Source organism: Polypterus senegalus, chromosome 15 (assembly GCF_016835505.1).
Source record: "Polypterus senegalus isolate Bchr_013 chromosome 15, ASM1683550v1, whole genome shotgun sequence".
NCBI lineage: Eukaryota > Metazoa > Chordata > Cladistia > Polypteriformes > Polypteridae > Polypterus > Polypterus senegalus.
Genome location: NC_053168.1, coordinates 32,591,087 through 32,616,983, shown reverse-complemented (window position 1 = coordinate 32,616,983; position 25,897 = coordinate 32,591,087). Strand labels below are relative to the sequence as shown.

At 38.2% G+C, this 25,897-nt stretch overlaps 1 protein-coding gene and 1 long non-coding RNA gene across 3 annotated transcripts in view; one reads left to right on the top strand and one right to left on the bottom strand.

The window, feature by feature from the left end:
• Nucleotides 1-1,423, bottom strand: part of LOC120516144 — a 32,074-nt gene extending 30,651 nt beyond the window's left edge. Inside the window, exon 1 of the long non-coding RNA XR_005630795.1 lies at nt 1,336-1,423. This is a non-coding gene — a long non-coding RNA (uncharacterized LOC120516144). The remainder of the gene's footprint in view (nt 1-1,335) is intronic.
• mroh1 (maestro heat-like repeat family member 1) overlaps nt 1,331-25,897 on the top strand; it is a 126,117-nt gene continuing 101,550 nt past the window's right edge. For both annotated transcript variants that reach the window (XM_039737601.1, XM_039737600.1), the window contains exons 1-3: nt 1,331-1,522; nt 15,952-16,075; nt 20,976-21,121. In XM_039737601.1, coding sequence (XP_039593535.1) covers nt 16,054-16,075; nt 20,976-21,121 — 168 coding nt within the window. In that variant the 5' untranslated portion in view covers nt 1,331-1,522; nt 15,952-16,053. The remainder of the gene's footprint in view (nt 1,523-15,951; nt 16,076-20,975; nt 21,122-25,897) is intronic.

Genomic DNA, 25,897 nt, shown 5'->3' with positions numbered 1-25,897 from the left:
CGCTACCCTTCATTGAAGGCATTTCAATCAAGCGTCGGACTCTATGGTATTGTGAAGGATCGTTCCCATCCTTCCCAGTCTCTTTGTCCTACTCCGATCTGGCAGAAGGCATCATAGCATTCAAACCACTTCTCCCAGGTTCTGCAAAAGCTTCTACTCCTTGATTGTCTGGACTCTGAACTCTGTGCTGTTCAACACTCAGATCTGCTTCTAGCATTTGATCTGAATGATAGACCATACTCGTACATCTGTTACTGTTGTGTCTTATTGTCAGTTGTTTTTACTATTAATCATTAATTAATTATTTCAAATTTTTGGCACGATGGCGCAGTGGGTAGCGCTGCTGCCTCGCAGTAAGGAGACCTGGGTTCACTTCCCGGGTCCTCCCTGCATGGAGTTTGCATGTTCTCCCCATGTCTGTGTGGGCTTCCTCCCACAGTCCAAAAACATGCAGGTTTGGTGCATTGGCGATCCTAAATTGTCCCTAGTGTGTGCTTGGTGTGTGGGTGTGCTGCGGTGGCCTGGGGATTGGCTCCCGTGACCCTGTGTTAGGATATAGCGGGTTGGATAATGGATGGATGGATTTGATCTATTCATTATGTATAGCTTTTGTATAGTACAGTTTTTTACTTGCCCTGCACTTATCCCATTTTTTATGTTATACTGTATGTGTTCTATTTGATTTTGTATATATTGCACCGATGTCCTGAGGAACGTCTCTTCGTGCCACTGCATGTTGCAATACTGTGTATTGATGATGTGACAATAAAGTCACTCCTACTCGACACTCGGGTCCTACAGCGATACTCTTCTCGAGAAAACCACTAATAGAACGTAAAAAATTCCACACCGACATGGATTTAAAGCCACGACGCTGGATTCGTAAAGCAGGCAGCATTAACTTCTGCGCCACCGCGCCGACCTTAAAATGTAGTAAACATGTAAATAAAAAAGACGTCCAATAAGCGCTGTTCAGTTCACAATGTCTATCATTCGAGCTCGCAGGTCGATCGGTAAGACACTTCGGTATCTGCAACCACAACGCTTGTCACTTCGCAGCGACTCCGAGTCTTCCACCATCCCAGAATGCCGCCCGGGTTGAACAATTGCGGTCTGGAGACGAAGCAGCCGCGCGCGGAGGCGGAGGTCTGTCTGGGGCTGCGCTGGCAATACCGTGTTCCGGCGTTGCTCTGCACAGACAGCCAGCTGCACTCCTGTTTGGTGGAAGAGCGCGGCCGGAGACCGAGGCACACCTCTGCGCTGCGCGGTGCTGCTGCGTGGTGCTGCTGCGTTGCGTGTGACTCACTTCGCCACATGATTACTAGGCGTGTTTACCTGAGGGAGAAGCAAGGCAGCAGCAGTAGTTTGGTGGCGTTAAGACAATCAAAGAAAAGCAGAGAAATATCACAAGTGTCGGTCGCCGGCTTAATGTCACTTTTGGCATGAGCGCCCATTCCCTGGACTGGGTGAGTTAAAGGACGAGTTCTACGGGGAGAACAACTGCTGCGTACTCTTTGCACAGGTAAGTCTCACCGTGACATTTTGAAAATCAGTCCTGCAAAGCAAGCAACCCCACGTCTGAAGCGACCTCGCGTAGGGATCCGCCCCGCAGCGCTAGCGGAGCTGCCATGTGACAGAAAGCACTGCCGGGGCTCACGCTGAAAGAGGTCTCGGTCAGCAAATGCGGAAACGCTGCTGTCTTTGGGGGAAGCAGCACTTGACAGCAGCGCGCAATTATTAAAAACACTAGATAACAGAACACGCACTATTGAAATCGTGCGTTACAGTTCTGTTGGAGATACTCCTTCTCTTGCGTCTATTGCAGAATTCACTTACATGCACGCTTAGGGTCGTATGTCACGATATAGGAGATCTTTAACACCCTTAAGGGGTTTCAGTCCATATACGTGGGGCCATTCAGTTGTCTTTGGGAGGCACAAACAGTACCTGACTTGTTTTTTAGGTTTTTTACTTCCTAAATCATTCTCATGATTTAACTCACTCATTTCACGCTAAAACGTGTAATACTTCAGTAAAATGCTTTCCATCCATTTTCTGAGCCTGCATTTTCTGTTCCAGTGCCAGGACGGGATCAGCACTGGTTGGAATGTTGATAGTTTGTAGCCATACACAACAGCATAAAGACCTAAACTCAAAGACATTTTCAGGTGGACTTTCATCTTAACCTGACATGCATGGTACTGGAATGGGTAGTACACCGAGTGGAAATACTGAAGCACAAAGAGAATATATCTACTGAATAAAGTCAGATGGAGCTGGAATTCGCACTCAGTTTATCAGAGGTTTTAAATCACTGCTCCATGCTACAGCTGTATCTGGAGTTATAACTTAAGGGATCATTACATCCGAGGAAAGTCACACAAGCTCAGGGAGTATGTATCAACTAAATAACGTCATACAGTGCTGAAAATGGCACCATTTGTTGGAATTTTAAAGCCACTACTACACATCACCGCTCTGTCTGTAAACTACAGAGTATAAAACTTGATTATGCTCGAAATATGCATAAGCCATTTCTCATGCAGATGTCGAAATTTATAAAATACAAACCTGGCTTGGAAATTGGTTTAAAATTACAGAAAGTTTTAACCACCTGTAAGTCTTACAAAGACTTTTCTGGACAGATCTGCGCACCTCAGACAATGTGAAGCCAGTGAAGAGAAGTTTATTACACAAGCACAAGCATTCGTTCTGGAAGGATGGAAAACTGTTGCCTGTTTATGTCAAAGTTGGCCATCTATAAATTTGAAATCACCATTACTATGCAATACCATTCTCGACATAAAAATCTACGTTTATTTGTTTTTTTATAACCTTTATTTTTGAATTTCCCCATGGGATTAATATATTTTCATCTTATCTAATAAAGTTAGACAGTAATACAACAGCAAATAATATGTACATTTACCTTTAAAGTAGACATTGTAAGTCTTATCTTTAAGTGTTACTTTTAAAACGCAAAATTTGTAGCTTTTGAATTGTGCGATCTGTATAACACCATATATAAAGTCATGTTTTAATGTTTAGTTCTGAGGTTTGTTAATGTCTGAGTTTGCTGGAGAGTGGATGGGGTCTAAAGAGAACGCTGATGACAGGGGCGGCAGGTAGTGTGGCGTGGTGGTTAGGGCGTTGGACTTCAAACCCTGAGGTTGTGGGTTCAAATGCCACCACTGTGTGACCCTGAGCAAGTCACGTCACCCGCCTGTGCTCCAATTGAATAAAGAAAAGAAACGTAACCAATTGTATCTCAAATGTTGTAAGTCGCTTTTGATAAAGGTGTTGGCCAAATAAATAAATGTAAATGTAAATCTTACAGGTCTCAGAGAGTCACAGGTTGCCAAATGAGCCTGAGGCTTCAGAGTGTTGCATCTGCAGCTGCAGTCTATTGGATTTTTTTGGTGTTGGCATTTTAGCCACTCCAGGCGGCACTACAATGAAGTGAACTGAAAATCTTGTATTATAATGACGCGTCAGTGACATTCTGATATCCATCCATCCATTTTCTAAACCCAGATGTTCTTATCCAGTACTAGAACAGGCATTGTGTGATTTCTCCTTGATGGTTTCTTTAATGTAGGCTTCAGTTCAACACACAACTCCAAGAGAATAACTATAGGATGTTTATATTGACTTATAAAATCTTCCCATCTTTATACAGGGTTACAGGTTTTTTTGATTAGACCTCTGCAATAGTGGTTTTGGCAGTAAATCAGTCACCATCACATTAAAGTGCACAAATACCATTAACAATACCTAAATGACAGAAAATGTGTTTTTAAGTTTTGAGTATTTTAATTGGGGCAGCACGGTGGCGCAGTGGTAGCGCTGCTGCCTCGCAGTTAGGAGACCCGGGTTCGCTTCCTGGGTCCTCCCTGCGTGGAGTTTGCATGTTCTCCCCGTGTCTGCGTGGGTTTCCTCCGGGCGCTCCGATTTCCTCCCACATTCCAAAGACATGCAGGTTAGGTGGATTGGTGATTCTAAATTGGCCCTAGTGTGTGCTTGGTGTGTGTTTGTGTGTGTCCTGTGGTGGGTTGGCACCATGCCCGGGATTGGTTCCTGCCTTGTGCCCTGTGTTGGCTTGGATTGGCTCCGGCAGACCCCCGTGACTCTGTATTCGGATTCAGCGGGTTAGAAAATGGATGGATGGATGGAGTATTTTAATTGTGGCATAATAAGCACTTCTTTTAACGCGTTTGAAAATGTACCCATAACTAAGTTGCACCTGAATGTTATGCTAACTGATTTGAAAGCTGGAGGGGTTTCTGCTATTTTTTGCTGTATCAAAGAATCAGATATCCAATTTTTGTTTTTGATATATTTTGCCACAGTGTGATCTGTAAAGGAAATTTGCTCAGTCTGCCATTACGCTGTTTGTACAGCCAGGCATAAGCCACAGCCACACACACTACCATTTCAGTCACTCGTTGCTGACTACCGGGGGTCAGTTTGCTGAAAAGAGTGGGTTTCAGGTGTGTAAAATAAAGTAAGGCAAAATATACAAGCGGAAATTACGTCTCTCAAGCTAAATCTAATGCAGTGGCCTAACCTGTAACTGAAATTGTAAGGAGTGTATCTCCATCTGGTTTAAGGATTGGCTTTATGCAAGTGAGAGTTGCTTTGTGCAGGTCACATTACAGTGTTTTTATTCCGTTCTCTATACTTGATTATTCAGGGCAGGGGCCTGCTGGAGTCTGTCAGTCTGTCCTTGCAAGCAAAAGACGTGGGCAGGACCAACCCCTGGACAGAGCACCAGCCCACTGCCCAGTGAACACACACAAACACACACCTCGGTGGATACTGTAGCATTGGCATTTCGTCTAACCTGTAAGTTTTGGGACTGTGAGAGGAATCCAGCGCAAACTCCACACTGGGAGTACCTGGGACGTGTGCATTGGCTCATAGTTTTAAGTTGTTTAGAGAGTTATTAAGGAACTTGGCACGTGGGATCTGCTGAACATACAAATGTATAAATACTTTTTTGTGTTCACACATTTTTTGCCTTTTTAGCTTAAATAAAATTTTAGTATGGAATTGAATCTAAGAAAGATTTTATACAAGAGACCCCTGGTGTAGTTTCATAAGGGATCATGAAAGTTACATGGAAAAATTGAAGGTACCTAATTTCACCACAAAAATAATAAATATTCAGAGATTGTTTTGAAATATGTTTGGCATTTTTCAAGTCAAAGGTATTTCTTTACTATTATGAAATGAATTAATTTCACATATGAAACTGTGTTCTGAAGTGACACTTTTTAAAAATTTTTTTAACTCTTGGAGAGCTGAATATTTTTTCCAAAAAACTCAGTTTTCTGAAAAGCACACAACGCGATGGTTTCATACGTAAGTCAACATAAAATGTCTGTCGCTATGTGCTGTGGCTGCTCTTGGCGCATGTTCTGCATTTCTAGTAGCAGTGGCTGCGTGGGGGCACCTCGATGGTCAGCAGGAATGCACAGTGAACCAGCTGCCTGGCTGTCTTCGCACAGCAGGTGAATGGCGGTAGTGGTCTCAGTGTGACTCAATATGGTTTGTACCTCTTGTCATCATAAGTGGTGGTCCTCCCAGGTGAACTCTGTTGTAGTCGCATCAGCTACACGAAAGTGTTCAGCACCACGATCAGCTGGGGACCGATCAGATGATGCTGGTACCTCACTATCGTTTTTGATATCCATCTCCAGATCACTTGCATCAAACTCAGAGTCCAACAAGTCAGGGACCTGTTCACTGAAATTACGTGAAACATCCATGGAGTATTTTGCTTTGGTCTCTCGCCAGATGTCGGTGCCATTTTAGAGGTTGTTTGCTCTTCGCTACTCGGGCACTTATAGGGAATCAAGGTTCAATCAACAAAGCTATGTAATTTTCCTTCTAGCAAAGATAGTCGAACTAAAACGTAAGGATGAGTTTTGTTGCAGTTTATAGCTGATTACCGTCCTCTACTCCAGAATTTTGACAAAAGTCAAGATCAGTCCAGAAAGAGTTAAAAATACCTAGCCTGGTCTTGCCCTTTAAAATGTAAGTGAAGGTTTCCGAGGACCAATGTGAAAACAAAAGCCTTAAAACAATACTGTACCCAAAAATTGTATTTTTATGTTACTTACCCAATGTACTTCTTAGTGGCATCCAAGAAAATTTTTTAGTCTTATTTTTTCATGCAGAAATGAGAGGAAAAAAAGATTATGATATAATAAAAACCAATGATGTCCAGTACTGTATAATGACAAACAATGTGATAAAAGTCCATTAAAAAACAAAAATCTGTTACTTGTGTAACATAATCCGCATGTCAGTTATATGCTCAAAATGCACAACTTTTTCTAACGTATTTTTCAGTATTAATTTATGGAATTTATGGCGCACATTATACACAGTAAACTAAGGCCTTATTGGAGTCACATTTTGAATTGAAAACTCGCCTCTGTCACAAGCCACCTGCAGGATCAGATGACCTGCTAGCAGTTCAGGACCAACTAGGACCGAGGGTGTTACAGGAGAGGCAGATACGATTTTATTCCACAAAAAAATTAAAAGAATAGACAGTTCTGGGTCCTAGAATATTTATATATTTATATGTAGTGATATGGTTATAGTTAAATAAATGTAGTCCAAAAACAAAACAATCCTGTGGTGGCTGTTACCCCAAATATAACTCATTCCTCTGTGTTTCAAGCAGCCTGTTTATATATATATATATATATATATATATATTATGAACTTGAACCCGGACACAGGCAGACAGACATCGTTGGTTCCACCACACACTTGTTTATTTACACTATATTTACAATATTTTCACTCAGTGCACTTCTCAGTGCCTCCAGCACCGTTCCCCCAACTGTTCCAGGCCTCACAAGTTCAATGCCTTCCTGTCCGCCTCCCGTCCTCTCTCTCTCAGCTCCGTCCTCTTCCACCCGACTCTCGCCAATGACTGGAGGGAGGCGGCCTATAGGAACCCGGATGGGCTCCAGCTGCTTCCGGCAATCAGTCCTAGCCACACCCCAGTGTGGCGGAAGTGCCGCTGCGCACCCGAAGCTGTCCGGGTGTCCCTGTCGTCTTCCACCCAGCACTTCCTGGTGTGGTGGAAGTGCTGGGCTCCAGGGTTCCTCAGGCACCTGGGCGCCTGGCGGTGGCCACGGGCCCCTACAGGGTTGGGCTTCCAAGCCCTCTTCCCGTGGCCCCAACATAACTAGGGCCGGATGCCCCTCGTGGTCTGGAGGAGGCACAAGCCCTCCTCTGGTCCTCCTGGGCCTGGCCGGGGACCACACGGGATATTTTGGCATCGGGGTGCCGCCTGGCGGTGGCCACGGGTCCCTACAGGGTTGGGCTTCCAAGCCCTCTTCCCGTGGCCCCCAACATAACCAGGACGGATGTCCCCTCGTGGTCTGGAGGAGGCACAAGCCCTCCTCTGGTCCTCCTGGGCCTGGCCGGGGACCACACGGGGATATTTTGGCATCGGGGTGCCGCCTGGCGGTGGCCACGGGTCCCTACAGGGCTGGGCTTCAAGCCCTGTACCCGAGGCCCCAACATAACCAGGACGGATGCCACCTCGCGGTCTGGAGGAGGCACAAGGCTCCTGCCCCGGCCGGGGACCACAATATATATATAATATATATAACAATAACAAAATATATATATATATATATATATATATATATATATATATATATATATATATATATATTTAAAAAAAAAGACAAAGATAAATTACTTAGCTCTGAGCCAGCCCCTTTCAAATATATGACTCCTTCAAGCGAAGAATTCAGGATTCTCCGTCCGGTCCTCTTTGAGCAGCCAAGTGCTCAGTCACTACATTCTCTTGCAAAGACGGTTGTACCTCACTCACCATCTCTGTACATCTCTGCCACTGATCAATCAAATAACCCTGTGGTGCAGCTAACGCCATTCTTACGTAGAAGGTGTCAGTCCCCAGTCCTTCTAGCATGTACTGTATATAGGGAGCTACCACTCTTTGTATGCAGCGCGACTTGGACTCCTCCACCAAAACTCTAAACATTAAACAAACATGCCTGTAACTCCCAACACAAATAACAGAACTGAAAACAACCTAGAGATTTTAAAATAAAAAAAACAGAACACTTACAAAAGGGGGGTTCTTTATTGCTGTATAAAACTCCAAAAAGAGACCAAATGAACAAACTGGAAGTAACAATTTCACAATATTTTAACAAAAAGCATACTTTTTTTCATCCTTTGAGCATATCATTGTGTAACTGACATGCAGAGTATCCAAAATGAGTAATGTGATATTTTCTTTTCTTTTAACCATAGATGCTTTTCAGATTGTTTGCCTTTGTACTGCAATTGTCACTATTGGCATTTATTATGGCATAAATATTCTGCATAAAATATGAAATTGGAAATTTTTTCATGGCCACCAGTATGAAGTACATAAGGTGAGCAACATATAAAAGATGTCATTTTTGGGTGGAGTATTCCTTGTAACATACCACATATATCCACTTTTCAAACCAAAAGTATTATCAAGTTCTGATACACATCTTGAGATTGCAGATGTATTACAAAACAACATATCCATGTCATTTTAGGCAAAAAGCAAGACATTATTGAGAGATACAGCCATTGTAGAAAGGTACTGACTGTGCCCTTCACTTTGCTGTTCATCTTCCTTCGCAATATCATTTCAGCCCCATAGGTACAGTTTCCTTCAGCATTTACTTTTCATCTCAAAAGTTATCTCCAAATGCAGATATTCATATCTGGCATCAACATTGAGTAATGTCAATGATTGTCTCTGTACCGTACTAGACGATAATCACTGAAAAAAGTTACACTTACAGTATGATCGCTCAGAGGTAGCACAGAGCTGTCATTCCTGCCTCACAGTGCTACGGTTTGCAAGAAGGTTGCATGTTCTCTCCTTGTATTTATGGATTGATGGGTCTTAGTGAGTCCTCAGCTTTTACCGTATTCTCAGCAAGAGTGATTTAGCATGCACTTTGAAATTCGATAATTTGTTTGTGGAGCTTCAATCTGTTGCGTCATAGTATAACTCTCACACTCTACCTTTCTCACTTTCTCAGTATTTTTTTTTTATCATGCATGCCCATGACATGCCAAGTAAAGTGCATAATGCTGAGTGTTGATTGGCTTGGTGAACTTTGTATTGACATGCAGTTGGCTCGGCTCTTTCTAAAATCTAAGGTTTTTATGATGAATGCAGTGCAGTGTAATCAGTTCAGTTCAGTTTCGTGTACAAAGGACAGTGTACAAAGGACTGTGAAAGTCGTATGTGATCTCTTCACCACCATGTTGGTTATTTACAAAAACAACTCAGAATGTAGTAGGCGTTATTCAGAAAAAATAACTACATCATTTGATCATGTATCTGTCACTTGCTACAAGCCATGGCAGAACATAACCATTGAAAAAATGGAACTGCAGAGACAAAGCTTCGGAAATTTGGTGAAGATAGTGTGGCATGTCATTTACTCCACCAAAGAAGCCTGCTATGAGAAGACAAGTGAAACATGTCTTACCCCAGGTAAATAAAGAATTTGTTATAAAATGTGTTATTGCAGTTACTCCCTTAAATCAAAACTTTTACGGCTTCAAACTGGAAGTATTCTGTCGTTTCAAGGCCTTTTGTTTTTACATTGGATCCTGGTAGACTACACCTCCATTTTAAGAGTAGGACATTTTGAAAAAGCGCTTCTCTTTAGAACAAGATTCCATGTGGCAAATTAATATATAGCATGATTGTGAAGAAGTAACTTTGACTATACACTATAGTGTATTGAAGGGAAGGGCACCATAATGTACTTAGAAAGGTCATTGATGCTGTCAGGTCAGATGTGTTTCCTGAAGCAATAAACAATCGACAACCTTTTTAGCCAATATAGTATGCTTTTTTAAAAGTGCCTTAGAAATTAAGTGGTTATAATGAATCAGTGAGTGTCACAGATAAACCATTCATCGATTTTTTTTAACTGCTATATCCAGTTTGGGGTTACTTGGGCAGGTGCCTGTCTTGGCAATTTCAGAAACAAAGCACGAAGCAACCCTGTAAATCTGAGCTCCATACTGATCAGGAGATGTATTTTGCCATAGGTCCTAGTGTAAGTTTTCAATTAAAATATGCCTTTATGTATACTATAACAACATATCCATCCCCTTTACATTAGAATTACATTAGAACACTCTAGACGAGAACAGGCCATTCAGCCCAACAAAGCTCGCCAGTCCTATCCACTTGTTTCCTCCAAGAAAACATTAAGTCGAGTTTTGAAAGTCCCTAATGTCTTACTGTCTACCACACTACTTGGTAGCTTATTCCAAGTGTCTATTGTTCTTTGTGTAAAGAAAAACTTCCTAATGTTTGTGCGAAATTTACCCTTAACAAGTTTTCAACTGTGTCGCAGTGTTCTTGATGAACTCATTTTAAAATACAAGTCTCGATCCACTGTACTAATTACCTTTATAATTTTAAACACTTCAATCATGTCACCTCTTAATCTTCTTTTGCTTAAACTGTAAAGGCTCAGCTCTTTTAATCTTTCCTCATAATTCAACCCCTGTAGACCTGGAATCAGCCTAGTTGCTCTTCTCTGGACCTTTTCTAGTGCTGTTATGTCCTTTTTGTAGCCTGGAGACCAAAACTGCACACAGTACTCAAGATGAGGCCTCACCAGTGCATTATAAAGGTTGAGCATAACCTCCTTGGACTTGTACTCCACAGATCGTGCTATATAACCTAACATTCTGTTAGCCTTCTTAATGGCTTCTGAACACTGTTGGGAAGTTGATAGCTTAGAGTCCACTATGACTCCTAAATCCTTCTCATAAGGTGTACTCTCGATTTTCCGACCGCCCATTGTGTATTCAAACCTAATATTTTTACTTCCTATGTGTAATACTTTACATTTACTGACATTAAATTTCATCTGCCACAAATCTGCCCAAGCCTGTATGCTATCCAAGTCCTTCTGTAATGATATAACAGATTCCAAATTATCTGCTAATCCACCTATCTTGGTATCATCTGCAAACTTAACCAGCTTGTTACTTATATTCCTATCTAAATCATTTATATATATTAAAAATAGCAGTGGCCCTAGCACTGACCCCTGTGGAACACCACTCTTAACATCGGCCAGTTCTGATGAGGTTCCTCGCACCATCACCCTCTGCTTCCTGTGTCTGAGCCAATTCTGCACCCATCTAAAAACATCACCCTGAACTCCCTCTTCTTTTAATTTGATGCCAACCAGATAAATAATATCACATGCTTCACTTTGATCGTATGCTTTTGCTGCCTCCTTATAGAATTCCAACATGTTAGTAAAACACGACCTCCCTCTTCTGAACCCATGCTGACTGTTCAGAATAACTCCTGTCCTTGCATGTGTTGCTCAATCTTATCCTTAATAATTCCTTCCATTAATTTTCCTGTGATGCTTGTTAAGCTTACTGGCCTATAGTTGCTTGGATCTGCCCTGTCACCCTTTTTATATAATGGGATGATATTTGCCATTTTCCAGTCCTTTGGAATCTCTCCAGTGCACAGTGACTTCCTAAAAATATGTGTCAAGGGTTTATATATGTACTCACTAGCCTCCTTAAGAACACGAGGATAAATATTATCTGGGCCTGGTGATTTGTTTGATTTCATTTTATTTAATCTGAGCAGCACTTCTCCCTCTACAATTTCCAAATCCCTCAGTACCTCCTTAGTAGTTGTTTACCTCTGGCAGGTTATCCACTTGCTCACTTGTAAACACCTCAGAAAAATGTAAGTTTAGGGCATCTGCTATTTCATTGTCTGTATCTTTTAATTCCCCTTTACTATTCCTGATGCACTTGACCTCCTCCTTAACTGTTCTTTTACTACTAAAATACTGAAAGAATCTCTTGGGGTCTTCTTTCGCCTTATCTGCTATATTCCTCTCCAACTGTCTTTTAGCCTCTCTGATATCCTTCTTAATGGTTGCCCTCATGTTCTCATACTCGCACGTTCTCTTTGCAGTCATTAGTCTTATATGCCTTATACAGCAGTTTTTCCTTTGCAACTTCTTTTTAAATCTTTATTAATCCATCGGGAGTTTTTTAGTTTCCTATTACTTCCAAATTTAGGTATGTATCTGTCCTGCATTACATGTAAAACATTTTAAACCTGTTCCACTGCTCCTCGACTGTCTCCACATTTAAAAGCTTATCCCAGTCTATCCTACTTAGACTTTGTCGCATCTGCTCAAAATTAGCCCTACCAAAGTTCAACTTAAAAATTTTTAGTCTTTGCACCTGTACTCTTACAAAATACTGATAATTGACCCTAGTGGTTCAATCATCTCTACACCCTCAATTCTATCCTGATTATTACAGAATACTAAATCCAGACATGCTTCACCCCTTGTTGGTGCTTTAACATGCTGTGTTAAAAACAGTCGCTGATTACTTCTAAAACTCCTGCTCTTGTGCTCCTCCATCTGTAAGGTTATCCCAGTTAATATTTGGATAATTAAAGTCCCCATGACTATAATATCCCCTGTAAACTTGCCTTTTGATATTACTAAAAGATGTGTGTTGAAATTACTGTCTGAATTGGGTGGTCTATAACACACTCCTAAAATGAGACCTTTTCCCTAATATTTTCCAGGCGAAGCCACATGTCCTCACTAAGATGGGGCTCATCATCCAACTGAAGATGACTTACATTTAATTCCTGTTTGGCATAAACAGCAACCCCACCTCCTTTTCTGTTCTGTCTATCCTTCCTAAAAATGTGTATCCCTCTATGTTACACTCATCCCCATCTTTGTTATTTAGCCAGGTTTCCGTTATTGCTATAATATCATAATTATGCTCTGCTACATACAACTCCAACTCACTTACCTTATTTTTGATACTTCTAGCATTAAGGCAAGCTATTTTTAATGTGTTAATCCTTCTACTTTACGTGTTTGCTTAAAATTTACATTACTATGCATTTTTATTTCTACACCATTGTTTGTTCTTCCATGTATAGATCTAAATCTGGCCTGTCCTAAACTCCCTGCCCCCATTCCCTAGTTTAAACAATCCTCGACTAGCCTACACATACGCCTCCCCAATACATTGGTGCCCCTCCGGTTCAGATGTAACCCGTCACGGCGAACAGGTCCCATCTGTTCCAAAAGGAGTCCCAATGCCCCATAAACCTATACCCTTCTACCCTGCACCAAGATTTGAGCCACGCGTTAAGCCTTCTAATCTCCTCAATCTTACCTGGACTGGCGTGGCACAGGCAGAACTTCGGAGAAGACTACCTTGTCAGTTCTGCTCCTCAGCTTGGTACCTAACTCTTTGAATTTGGATCGCAGAACTGACAGACTACCCTTATGTATGTCATTTGTTCCGACGTGGAAAATGACAACTGGATCCACCCCCGCTCTGGCCAGGAGCCTATCCACCCTTCCAGGAGGTCTCCCACCTGTGCTCCCAGAAGGCAACACACCGTGCGAGACTCTCTCTCTCTCTGGAGCACACCTGCGCTTCAATCCCCCTAATGATTGAGTCCCCAACTATCACTACCTCTCTCTTTTTGGGAACTGGTTTTGAGGTGGCCCGTTGGGGCTCCTCAACCCTGCCTACCACCTCAGAATTATCAGAGTCACCGTCCAGCTCTGCCAGGACATGATAACAGTTAGACACTTCTAATTCTGGGGTTGATGCCCCCGGACAGTGTGCACCCATTACCTTATGCCTTGTGACCGTGACCCACCTATTCCTACTTGTCTGGTCTGGAATCTCCTCCTGCGCCACCTTAGGGGTGCACACTATCTCTCTAAAGGACACCTGGGCCAAGTCTGCCAATTCTCTATTACAATGCAGGTCAGCCAACTCCTCCTCCAGTTCTGCGACCCTGAGCTCGAGGTGCTGGATCAGCTGGCATCTCTTGCAGATGTAGCCCTCATAGACAACTGGCTCTTCCAAACCATCATCTAAAAAGTCACACATCCAACAGGACTTGCATTGCACTGGCCTCATTATTAAAATTTGACTTGGGATTATTAAGCTGCCTTAACTTTTTTTTTTCCCTCCCGTGTGTGTAGAAACTGGTCATCTGTGCAAAGATGCCGTATAACAAGTCTGACGGTAGACGTGCAATACGCATTGTGTATTTCTTCTTTTTGTCTTCCTAGGTTCACATATACTGTATATATTGTTACAAATCTAAGGAAGTGTGGCTCAGTGGTTGGTATTTTGGACAGTATTAAATTGGGATGTAATTTCAATTGTCACTATTGACTCACTTTATGAATCTGCATCACTTTTTAAACCAAAGTAGTTGTTTCCATATTAATATAAATGGCACTGATCTCTCTACACTTGCGCCTTACAAGTTGCATTAAATGAAGGTGTCTAGTAAATAAATTAATGTAAAGATTTCTAAGAGAGTTTGATTTGTGCACTGTGGAATGATTTTGAGGAGAAAGTGATTTGTCGTATCTGTCCTGTTCAGGACTACATGGGTTAGAAAATGACCATGATATCGGGCATGCCAAGTTTTCCCAGAACTTGGTCAGACTTTCAGTGGACAATTGAAACTTCAGATTAAGATTGCTTGATTCAAATATTGACTTTACTTGATGTCTGGGAGACGTTTCTAAATTGATTTTGAATCCAATTGTTATTTTACTTATAAGTGGAAGGTATTTATTGAAAGAAGCAAATTCATAAATTTATATTAAAAGATTTTTCACGTCTGAAAAATAGTGATTGCATTAATATATTTTTTTTTATCTTTTTTGTAATAAGTGGAAAATGTCAAGATTATTGATGTTCCTAGTAAATTAAGATTGGAGACTACTGTTTGAAGAATAAACGTGAACAAGTAGTTTCCACTGTAGAAAGCTACACACCTATTGTTTATGTTAATTGAACAGTAAGGTTAGAGAGGATTTGTTCCTTTATTTTGTTGAGTCCTTTAAAGTCCTGTATTACAGTCAGTAAACCAGTCACTTCGTACAGGATATTGTTATTCCTCCCTTTGGTCTTACAAAATGTTTAGCTCATTTACATCACCTACGAGGTATTGGGAGAAATAAGCTCTTATCATTAAATACAAAATCATCCAGGGTTCATCTGTGGAGCATTTTAAACGGGCGCGGGTTCAGGTTGCTCAGCCAAGGCTTTATGAATGAGCAAATGTCAAATTATTATTCCTGAAAAATCAATCAAAGTTGCAGATAGAGCAACAAAAACCTTGACATTTAAGGGTGTCATTGACAAAAGGAAATGATATTTTAAAATGATTCATTAATACAGTGAATTGATTATTCATTTTTTAAAGAACATAACACATTTCTTAAGTAATTATTAATTAGAAGCTGATTTTGTTTATATAAAAGAGTAGTTAAAAAGTAGTTACATTTCTTTTTACAGTGTGGCGGATATATACTACAACAATGAAACGACTCATAATTTAATTTGAAATATTGCAACGAGGTTTTTCATTTTGTATTTTGTTTCCTTAATAAGATTACTAAGTAAGAGTAATAGTAGAAACCCAATTTGTCACTATGCTTGTTTGTTGAATGTCCTTCATTTATTCCTTGTGTTCTTTTTTGTTTTTGAAGTCTAGAGAATTTTCATTTTTAAAAATTAAAAAAAAAATGAGCATTTAATTTAATTGGGCTATTGGGAGTTATAATTATTAGATGTCTGACCAAAATATTTGTACAAATACAAGGTAAAAGCAGTTTTTCTAGAATTAATGGAAGCTTGCTTCCACCTGCCTGGCTAATTGATATGAATTAGCCAATTCTTCTGTATTTAGATATACAGTATGCACTGATTTACCATGGACTGGCCAGGAGGTATATAAATATATTAAACAAAGAGTGTGGTTCAGTAGATGAAGATAGCAAAACTAAACCTTGATGTTAATGCTTGCTGGTTTCATTTCAGGGAAAGAGATGATAAGATCAGAAAACATCATTAAGAACAGTTAACGGACATCTGATTTTACCAATGTCTTTGAGAAACTAAGCCGGCTGTTGTACAGGTAAAATGGAAGACCTGGAGATTGAGCGTAAGTATTTCATTTCTAGTTTAAGTTCAATATGTATATTTTATTAATGGCTATATTACAAAAAGTGAATGGCTGTTACATTAATATTCATTTTTAGATGTGTGATAATGTAGTGTAAATACGTTTTAATTTTTTATCAAAAGAAATATTTTGCTCATTTGCTATGGTTGTTTTAGTTGTTTTTCTGTTTTGGACATCTTACATAGTTAGAAGCCCAGGAACGCAGTACTTAATTTATAATTACATTTCTTTTTTTAAGAATCTAACATAATATCTTATGCTTTAAGTATTTATGTAATATTTCTGTGTATAAGTTTGAATACTTTTTAGGCTATATAGGATTAGTATTAAAATGTGCACTTATCGGCATTATTTTCCCTCAGTAGACTATAGTGATGAACTGCTAAACAATTACTATAGCAGACTACCAGTTATAAATACAGTGGTAAGGCTGAGAGCATCTTCATAGTATTAAGACGCCGAACATTTGGGATTTTTGTTTTAAGAAAAGTAAGGTGAGCATGACTACTGCATTTATCACATGCATGAAAGAAGGTCAGTCAGCAGCTTTATGGGCTGTAATTGTAAGAAGTAAGGAAGCTCTTCAAAGAATATTTGAACAGTCCTGTGAGATTATATTATAACAATAAAGCATGTACCACTGAAGTTAATTCTCAGTAATAAAATAATCTGACTGATGAATATTGATTTATACTAGGTTATGTATACTTTGTTGGATTTTGGTTGAGTGTTATTTTAAAAAAAATGCTATAGTTTGATCTGCACTGTGTCTGAGGAATGCTTTACATGTGCTGTACATTGTTTCATACTCATTTTGAGCTACAAAACAGATAGGTTGATAGATAGATAGATAGATACTTTATTAATCCCAAGGGGAATTTTACATCCTTCATCATATAAAAAAAATTCAAATTAACATGCTCAACTTGGTTCCAATAACAATTTATCTGATTCAACTTTATCTCCATATGATATAGAAAACTGACTCAATAAAAACCAAATGACTTCAAATTGTGTAATTTAAAAAATAATTACCACTGAATCATGATTACTGAAAGTGCATCTGCATGTCCTGTTCAAATATTGAGTGCATTTTACACACTTTGCACTCTTACCTCAAACCACACCTCACTCATCCAACTTGGGTTGTTGCTGTCTTCTCAGAACACAAAAAACAAATCTGTTATGTGCAGTAGTTGAGCTACAGAAGATTATTTTTTTAATCTCTAGTGTCTGATAAAGATTAAGTTTACAGGAACTCTCTTTTACCAGGTTGATAGGTAATACAAAGTAATAAAAAAAGAAAGTAGCTGTACATGCACATTGAATAGTAATGGAGTAATGAACAGTATTGTGAATGATGTGGATTGAGCAAGTGATACATATGTAAAAGTTAATTCTAATGAATAATTTATAATAATTAACTTTTCTCAATGAGTACTGTCTTTTAAAACTCATTAGTCTGCATGACTTGTGTACCAAGTTATTACAGGTAGTCCCCAAGTTACGGACATCCGACATACGACTTACGAACGGGGCCGCAGCTGCTCCTTCATCTGTCTGGGGGATGCGACGCAGGCTCCTCAGTAACTGCTGCTCCATCATCTTCAGCCTGGGGACACTGCAAGCGGTGGCTGGAGGGGGCGGTTTTGCTGCTTGCGCAGTGTGGTGACCCTCGGGTGGCTCCCCCATTCATTCTCAGTGGTTGGCTGGGTGCGCGGCAAGCGCTCATGTGCAGGACAGAGGAGGGGGCCAGGTTGCCGCCTGCCCACCACGCTGCCGCAGCTACTGCTCCTGACTGAACGGAGGCTTACTCCTGTCAGTACATCAGAAAATCTTAACGACAAGTGCCTTCCTGCTGTGATAGCGTGTATAGTGCTGTGCAGGAGAGCTCATCTTAACCTTTTGTCTTCACACTTCAACAATGTCTCTGAAACACAAATCAGATGCAAGTGCCGGTGATACAGTAAAGAAGAGAAAAACCATCACCATGCAAAATAAAGTAGAAATAATAAAAAGGTCAGAGAGAGGTGAAACTCCATAATTCATTGGCAGAGCACTTGGTTACAGTTGGCAACAATGGCATTTATTAAAATAATGTACCTGTTCCAACGTACATACAAATTCAACTTAAGTACAAACCTACAGTCCCTATCTTGTACGTAACCCGGGGACTGCCTATATAAATTCCACTGCTGTTTGAAAATAAATAAATAATTTCTTAATAAAGCAGAACAGGAAAGATTTTGGACTTTGTGGGTCCTGTTGAGTTGTGATTCCGTACAGTGTGTAGACTGCCATCTGGAAAACCGATCAGATAAAGCCACATTGGACCGACATAGGTCTGAGTTACTTTGTGGGAAAAATAACCTGTTCCTCCTGTTAATGTGCACTGTCAACATGGTTTTATATGGCTCACGTTATTGGTAGTGCCTATTCATGATTAAATTAGTTTTCAGCAGCATTTATTTATATAGCACATTTTTATACAAATTATGTAGCTGAAAGTGCTTTACAAGATGAAGAAAGAAAAAGATAAAAATAAGATTAGGCAATACTAAGTAACAAAGAATTTTGGAACGTTGTAGAACTTTGCACACTGCAATGAAATAGCACAACATCCTCCTAGAAAGATGCCAGCTTGCTGCAGATTGACTGTATTGTTGCTTTTGAACACATTTGCATCACCTTTGTAGCTGGGATCATGAGGATGCAATGTTGCATATTGAATCGATATACTGTATAAAACACTCTGTTGCCATGGAGGAAAATAAAGTGTTTTTTTTAATTGTTTGAGAAAACCATAATTAAAAAAAAACAAAAAACGCAACTTTAAAAATAAATTAACAAACAGTAAAGACTCACTAATGTCCTTGTCTTGCGGTCTTGTATGTATGTTATCATTCAGTTGACACTCGGAACTGGCCAACTCTATTTAATTAGAAAAGCAACAGGAGCGCGGTGCTGCTTAAACATAAAGAATGCTGGTAGTTGCCTGCTATATACTAACTGTGTAAGCCAGCACGGGATTCTAGAAAGTATTGAAATCATCAGAACTACTCTGGGCATCTCTCTCCTAGGAGGATTCGTGTTGCTGACGTGCTCGCATCGTTGTTGCATTAGCGGCTAAGCGACTGTCTTTTTTAGGAGGTTTCCTTTTGCCGGTGTGCTGGCCTCGCTTGCGTATCCTAGGAGCTGGAGCCCTCACTCCGACTCTACGTCTCACTTCTGGGCCGGACAGACACACACACTTGCACGTGTAGAACCCTATTTAATTTCAAAAGCAACAGGGGCGCGGTGGCACTCAAACATAAAGAATGCTGGCAGTCACTTCCAGTTCGCCCTCTGGTGGTCATTCTGAGTGTCAACTGAATAATAACATGAATACAAGACTGTAAGATCACCCCCCACCCTACCCAGAAGGGGGTGGGTTAAGGCTGATTTGACCCGCAGTATTTTTAGTCGACCATTGAGAAACATGTGTACCAAGTGTCATGAAAATCGCTGCAGCCATTCGGGCTTGATGCTGGAACATACATACATACACACATTGACTTATATATATAGGACGTATACCAAACTAATTTTTCCCATAAGAAATAATGGGAAAATGATTAATCCGTTCCCATGAAAAAAAATCCTATTGTTATTGGCATATTATACATTGATGGGGTTGGATAAAATAATTTAAACACTGCTTAAATATATATATATATAGATTTATGCAAAAAAACTATTCAGTCTGAGTAACTTGAGGATTGAATTTAATAGCAAATGGAAGTTGAAGCATGATGTTCTTTGGGTTCTGTATTATTGTTTTTTTTTACTTGAAATAAATAGATTGCAGATGTTTTATGAGTTACACAAATTTTATGTTGCTATACAGTAATTTGACATTACGTTCCAAATTCTATGTAAATCTTTGCACACTTCTGATTCCTTATACTAAACATTCAGCAAATTTCTTGGATTTTAATATCCCTAGTTTGCTTTGGTGTTCTTTCTGTTGTATTCGCCTTATGTATTTTGTTTCCTTATGTTCACAAATTTAAGGATGCAATAAATGTAAATAAAACAATATTGATCACCGGAGCACTCAGCCATTATTTACAGCATTTATTTATTTTGGTTAACTGTCAATATCTGTAATGAACTAAGTAATTTACATTTCAACATTATTATCTTTTATACATTTGTTTTTTTTACTTGTCTTTCCTAATCTGATAAAAGCACTGCACTTAAGAATGAATGTGCAGAGTAAAGTCTACTTGGCCATTGCATAAGACAAATATTTGGTTTAAACATCTTTGGATTTAGTAAAATGATGCAGTGTTTATAATTTAACTGAAGACATGTTTTAACTTCATCTTGTGATACCTGAAAAGCAAGACATTCAGGCTATTTAGTTGCAGGAAACAGAAACTGAAAACTAGCCAGATCATGTTGCCCTTATAGTGTCTACTTTTAAGAAATTGATTCACTTCAGGAAATGAGCTTAGTTTTTAATAAAGGATCGTTTTTATAATATTTAACTCTGTAACAGTACATGTGATACTAATGCCATTTTGTATGATGCCCTTTACACCAAAAGAACCAGTACAGTAATGTTGTCCCAAAACTAGGGACTTTTTTAGATTCTACTAGCCCCTCGGGCAACTAAAAATGAAAGCCATGTGAGGCTATCACTGTAGTTGTGCACCCTGATTATAAAAATGACTGTAGCAGTTATAGTTAGTGTTAATTTGTGTATAGAGAACCTTGCTTTGTGTCTCTGATCTTTTGAGGATAGGCTGTGATCCTGTCACCGGGGTTCTTTTTTGATTTTGTCCTGTAGATTTTTAACATTGGATCAATGCTGTCAAATATGTTTGCATTTTAGGGTTATGCCTTGCCTTATTGGATGCAGCAAATGACAAGGATTCACTTGTCCAAGAACAAGTAAGGAAGTCATTGCTTACGCTGGGTAATCATCAGCCTGATAAGATACTCACCATGTGTCAGGACTACCTCGTTAAACACCACAAGGTAAAGTTGAACTTTATATTTCAAATGAAGGTGAATGCTGAATTTTTATTGCTTAGTATATTTATTTAATTTCTGCCCAAAATATATAAAAAAAAATTTTGACAGCCTAGTGGCTCTGATGTGTCACAGCTCAATTCTCCCTTGATTCAAGTTCTGCATATAGTTGTTCTCTGTGTGGCACTTGCACATTCTTACCATGTCGGCGAGGGTCTCAACTTTATGTAGTGTGTTTAATCGATGATGTAAATTGTCCCTGTTCAAGTATGGGTGGGTCCTACAGTTTTTGAGTTTTAATATATTTGCAAACCTTGCTGAAAACATGGGTTATTGCATGTAGATTAAGGTGCACAAATGACAAATATATCCATTTATTAAGTTAAATCTACAACACAATAAAGTGTGCAGAAAATGAAGGCTCAGAATAATATCTGAATCCACTGTGTTTATATATTGGTACTTCATCACATTTTTGTGATAATGTGTACTTGTATGCATGTTTATATCTAGTAATTTTTTCTCCTTTTCCTTTGTTATTTGATTTTATTTTTTTAATGTTATTATTATACTTTTTTGCTACATACTGTATGTATTTACTTGCATAATTTTGTACCTCTCTACCATATGTATTCGCTTATAAGTCGGGTTTTGAAACCTGAAAAATCAATCATAAGATCAGACCCCAACTTATATGCCTGTTGAAAAATACGACACTTAATTAATTAATTAATTTTACACCTTCCTGCTTTCTCCAGTCTCGCATCAGTTTCTCAGATACATCGAATTTTGTTGCGGCAGCGCAGTTACCAATTTCCTTTGCCACTTCAACAGCTTTTAATTTAAAACAAGCTTCATGTTTTCTTCAAATCGAACACTCCATTGTTGATAAGGGAAGCTCTTATGATAAAGGTGTATGATGGTGTGAGATACAAAAAACACAAAACAGTGCAAACGTCATTTCGGAATAGTTTGAGTATTACTGTGTGGTCACGTAGGCACAATACATACAAAAAAAGGCAGTGTGCTCTGTGGGTACTCTCTCAGGTGGGTGTTATCTTATCATAATCTCTTGGAGTTTTCCGTATTCAACTTATACAACTGACATTATAAAAAGCCGGAAATTATATGGTAAAATCAAGCCCCGACTTATCCGTGGGAGAACTTAAACGTGAGTATATTCGGTATATATTTGTTCATAGTCCAGATGTACATTTTTTGTTTTATCTGATTTATATTCATCATAACAGTTTCTTTTTTATCTGAAGTACTTCTTAGTTTCTATATTCTTGTTTATTTATGACAATTTTTTGTTGATTTTGTTATATTAAATGTTCACATCTTGTCTGCTATGTATTTATGTTTTTTTGTAAATTTACTTTTAATGTGTTAATACCAATTTCAATCTTATCTCTTTGCTCCAAATTAATAGCTTAAATCAGAATCCCTTATCTTTCAGATTATGGCATGTTAAAGAATTGTTTGTACTGCTTAGTTTACTTTCTGCTCCTTTCAGGTTGTTAAGAAGCAAACTATTTCCTGTTTTCAGAACATCTGGCATAAATTACTGAGTAACATGGGCTATTTGATATATATAATAAAACAATGTAGCATGTATGTATTATCAGTGAAATCGGAAAATTTCAGTTTGCCGAATAAAGAGTGCAGTACAGCTATATTAGTAAACCATTTTGTATCAAGTTGCTATTCTGATTAACCTTTCATGTAAAACAGCATAAATAGATTTTTTTATTCTGTATAGCATCAAGCAGATGCTACGCAATTTGAAAAATAAAATGTCTAGTCATGATTGTATGTACAGTATTATTTGTGCATTTTTTATACAGGTATTGACTTTCATTTCTGATTGGTAACAAAAAAAGCAAACATTTACTATGCATTTCAAAAATGTAACTTTAATGGTCTTACCACCTTTTAGTGCATAGTATCTGTCCATGTTAATAACAACATGTGAGAGAGATATAAGGTTATATATTACATTTTGTAAAAGTGATGATTTTATATAAGTAAACCTGACATTAAACTAGAAAATATTCTGGTTATAAGAAAAATGAAATTGATAATATTGAAGTTATCAATAATATAGGTAATACACTAGAGTTACAAGACATTTAAAAAAACAAAAGCAAAAATAAAATAACTTTTGAGTAAAGCTATAACTGAGGTTAATTCAAAGTTTAGTTATGTAAAAAAAATCATTCAAAGGTGATTCAGATCTACTGCCAGTTTATATTTGTTAAAACAGTAGGTCAAAGAGCCACAAGTTTTCTTTCAGTTCTCAGAAATAATACAGAAAATAGAAACCTCTGGACCACCAATCAAAAGCATCTAGCCACCTACATAGCAGTTATTACACATTTATTTTAGTACAATTTAGCTATTGGATAGAGATAAGAATACAGTCATGAATTAGACAGAAAAAAAGTTGATGTACCCTGATTTTTATTTAAATTGGGTATTTCTAATTACATAAGTAGGAAATAGAGATTTGCCTCTTAGTAAGATCTCCTTCTGATATGTTTCTGAAAATATAACACTATAGATAATGTATATGAACATGAGTTATCCATGCATTGTGTAGTACAGGAAAAATGCAGATGTATTTCTGCAAAAGATGTATTTTTAAATGCACCATGAAATTATGCTACATTTTTACATTTTTTTTGTTGCACCATATTCTTGGGCCTCCTTTTTTGTTACATAAATGAAAACAAATCATGTGAGGCCTTATTAGTATGTTTAATAAGGACCAAGTTATTTCAGAAGAACTTTTTGTTGTTTTCAGCTCGACATTAGATCATGAGATAGAAGGTCTGGCTGTCATGTGAATTTAATTGTGTTTTCTTGCTCCTTCATAAAGAGGAACTGACAGCATCCACATGGCTCCAAGTAAAGTTTTATCTAGTGAATGTGTAAAACAGCACATAATTTTTTTTCTGAATTTTTTCATTGTCTTGTAAGTGCCTTGGGATAAATCTTTGGGATATATGTTACTGAAAGAAATTATTACTCATGAGATTAAGAATGAGTTTTAAAATTCTATACTATATAAATCAGCTTTTTTTTTTCTTGAATTGGATATCCTATTAATAGAGAACAAATTTCCACAGGTGTTTAAGTAAATCAGGAATTAGTGTCTAAAGTGACAACATTGTCCAGATGTTTTTAAAATTTATTCTAGTTATGTGAGGTTAAACATGGGGCATTCAACACTGAGAAGCAACATTATAAGGTATTAAAAAATGGTCCATTTGCCCTCAGAAGACTAAATCAAATTTAGCAATCCTAGTTTAATGTAATTCTAATGGATAAATAGGTGTGGCATATTTGTAAAAAAAATAAATATATATATATATCATTTATATATAATATATATCTATATAATATATATAAATATACATATATCATTATATATATATATATATAATTTATACAGAATTGGTATGAGACTCTTCTCACAAGTTTACATTGGGCCCTTCATCCGTGCATCTTTCCTTTATAAGCTGTTTCATATGCTTTTCTGCACATAGTCAATAATCCAAGATTGTTCTCATGTGATTTACCTCCATGTCTGATTAAATTGTTAATTAAGGTTGTGTAATAGTAAATAGTTGACTGTACGCTGTAAATAAGTATGATTAAAACTAGAATACTCACTCATCGTAGAGATAGGCATGTCAGAAATTGCTTTGCCTTTGCACGTTTCACATTTTTAGCAGTTACATGGAAGTACAATACATAAGAACTCAACTGAAAAAAATAATGGATATTTTGTTTGCAAGTAGGTCACAACAGCAGAGTATGGAATGTTTAGTTAGTTCTATTCTGTCATATATATAAAGAACGAAACACCGCACAGGACCATAAAAATATTTTCTTATAATAGAAATCTCATTTTAACAAATATGGGGAAAATACGTACAGTATTGTGACTGGGGCTGTCAATGTTTTGCCATGTCTTTTGGCAATGATGCAAGGACAGCTCAGTATTTGATATGCTGCGTCTGGTAAACAGTAAACCAGGGACAAAGCAACTCGTTGTCCTCTACAGGATCAGGATGACCGCGTACCCCTTGTCACTTGTCGTACAATGTTTAACATTTAACACTGGGCTTTGATCTTCTCTTCCTCACACTGTCCTGATCTGTCGTCTTCAGACCACGTCTGCCACAATGGTGATATTGCCCAAGGGGTGTTCTTCTAATTTGAAGATGGGAGCTAAACCAGGATGATTGCCCATGCCGCAGCTCCTAACAGCTCCTATTCTGAATGAAGTCTTGAGACTGTACCTGCCTTCTCTATAAAGTAATAAATTACCTGTGTTTTCCTTGAAAACTTGGACTCACATTCCTGTCGGTTGTGCAACTCTGTGACACAAGCTTGACAATACCTGTATAAAAAACAGTGCTTCTCAAACTGCAAAAAATATTTTATTTAAAAATGACACGATAGCTGTAACTTTTTTTTAGTATATAGAAATACAGGGATGAAAGTACAGAATCAAAATGAGATGTTGATTAAACTTTTTTAAATAGAAATACAGGTATGAACACAGAATGAAATCAAGACATTAGATGTAACTTACTTATAGCAATATAGGTATGAAAATACAGAATGAAAACAAGACGTTAGATGTCATTTTTTTTAAAACAGAAATGCAGGTATAAATATAGAATGAAAATGAGACATTTAGTTTTTTTTTAATAGAAATACTGGTACAAACATAGAATGAAAATGAGATGTTAGATTTTTTTACTTAAT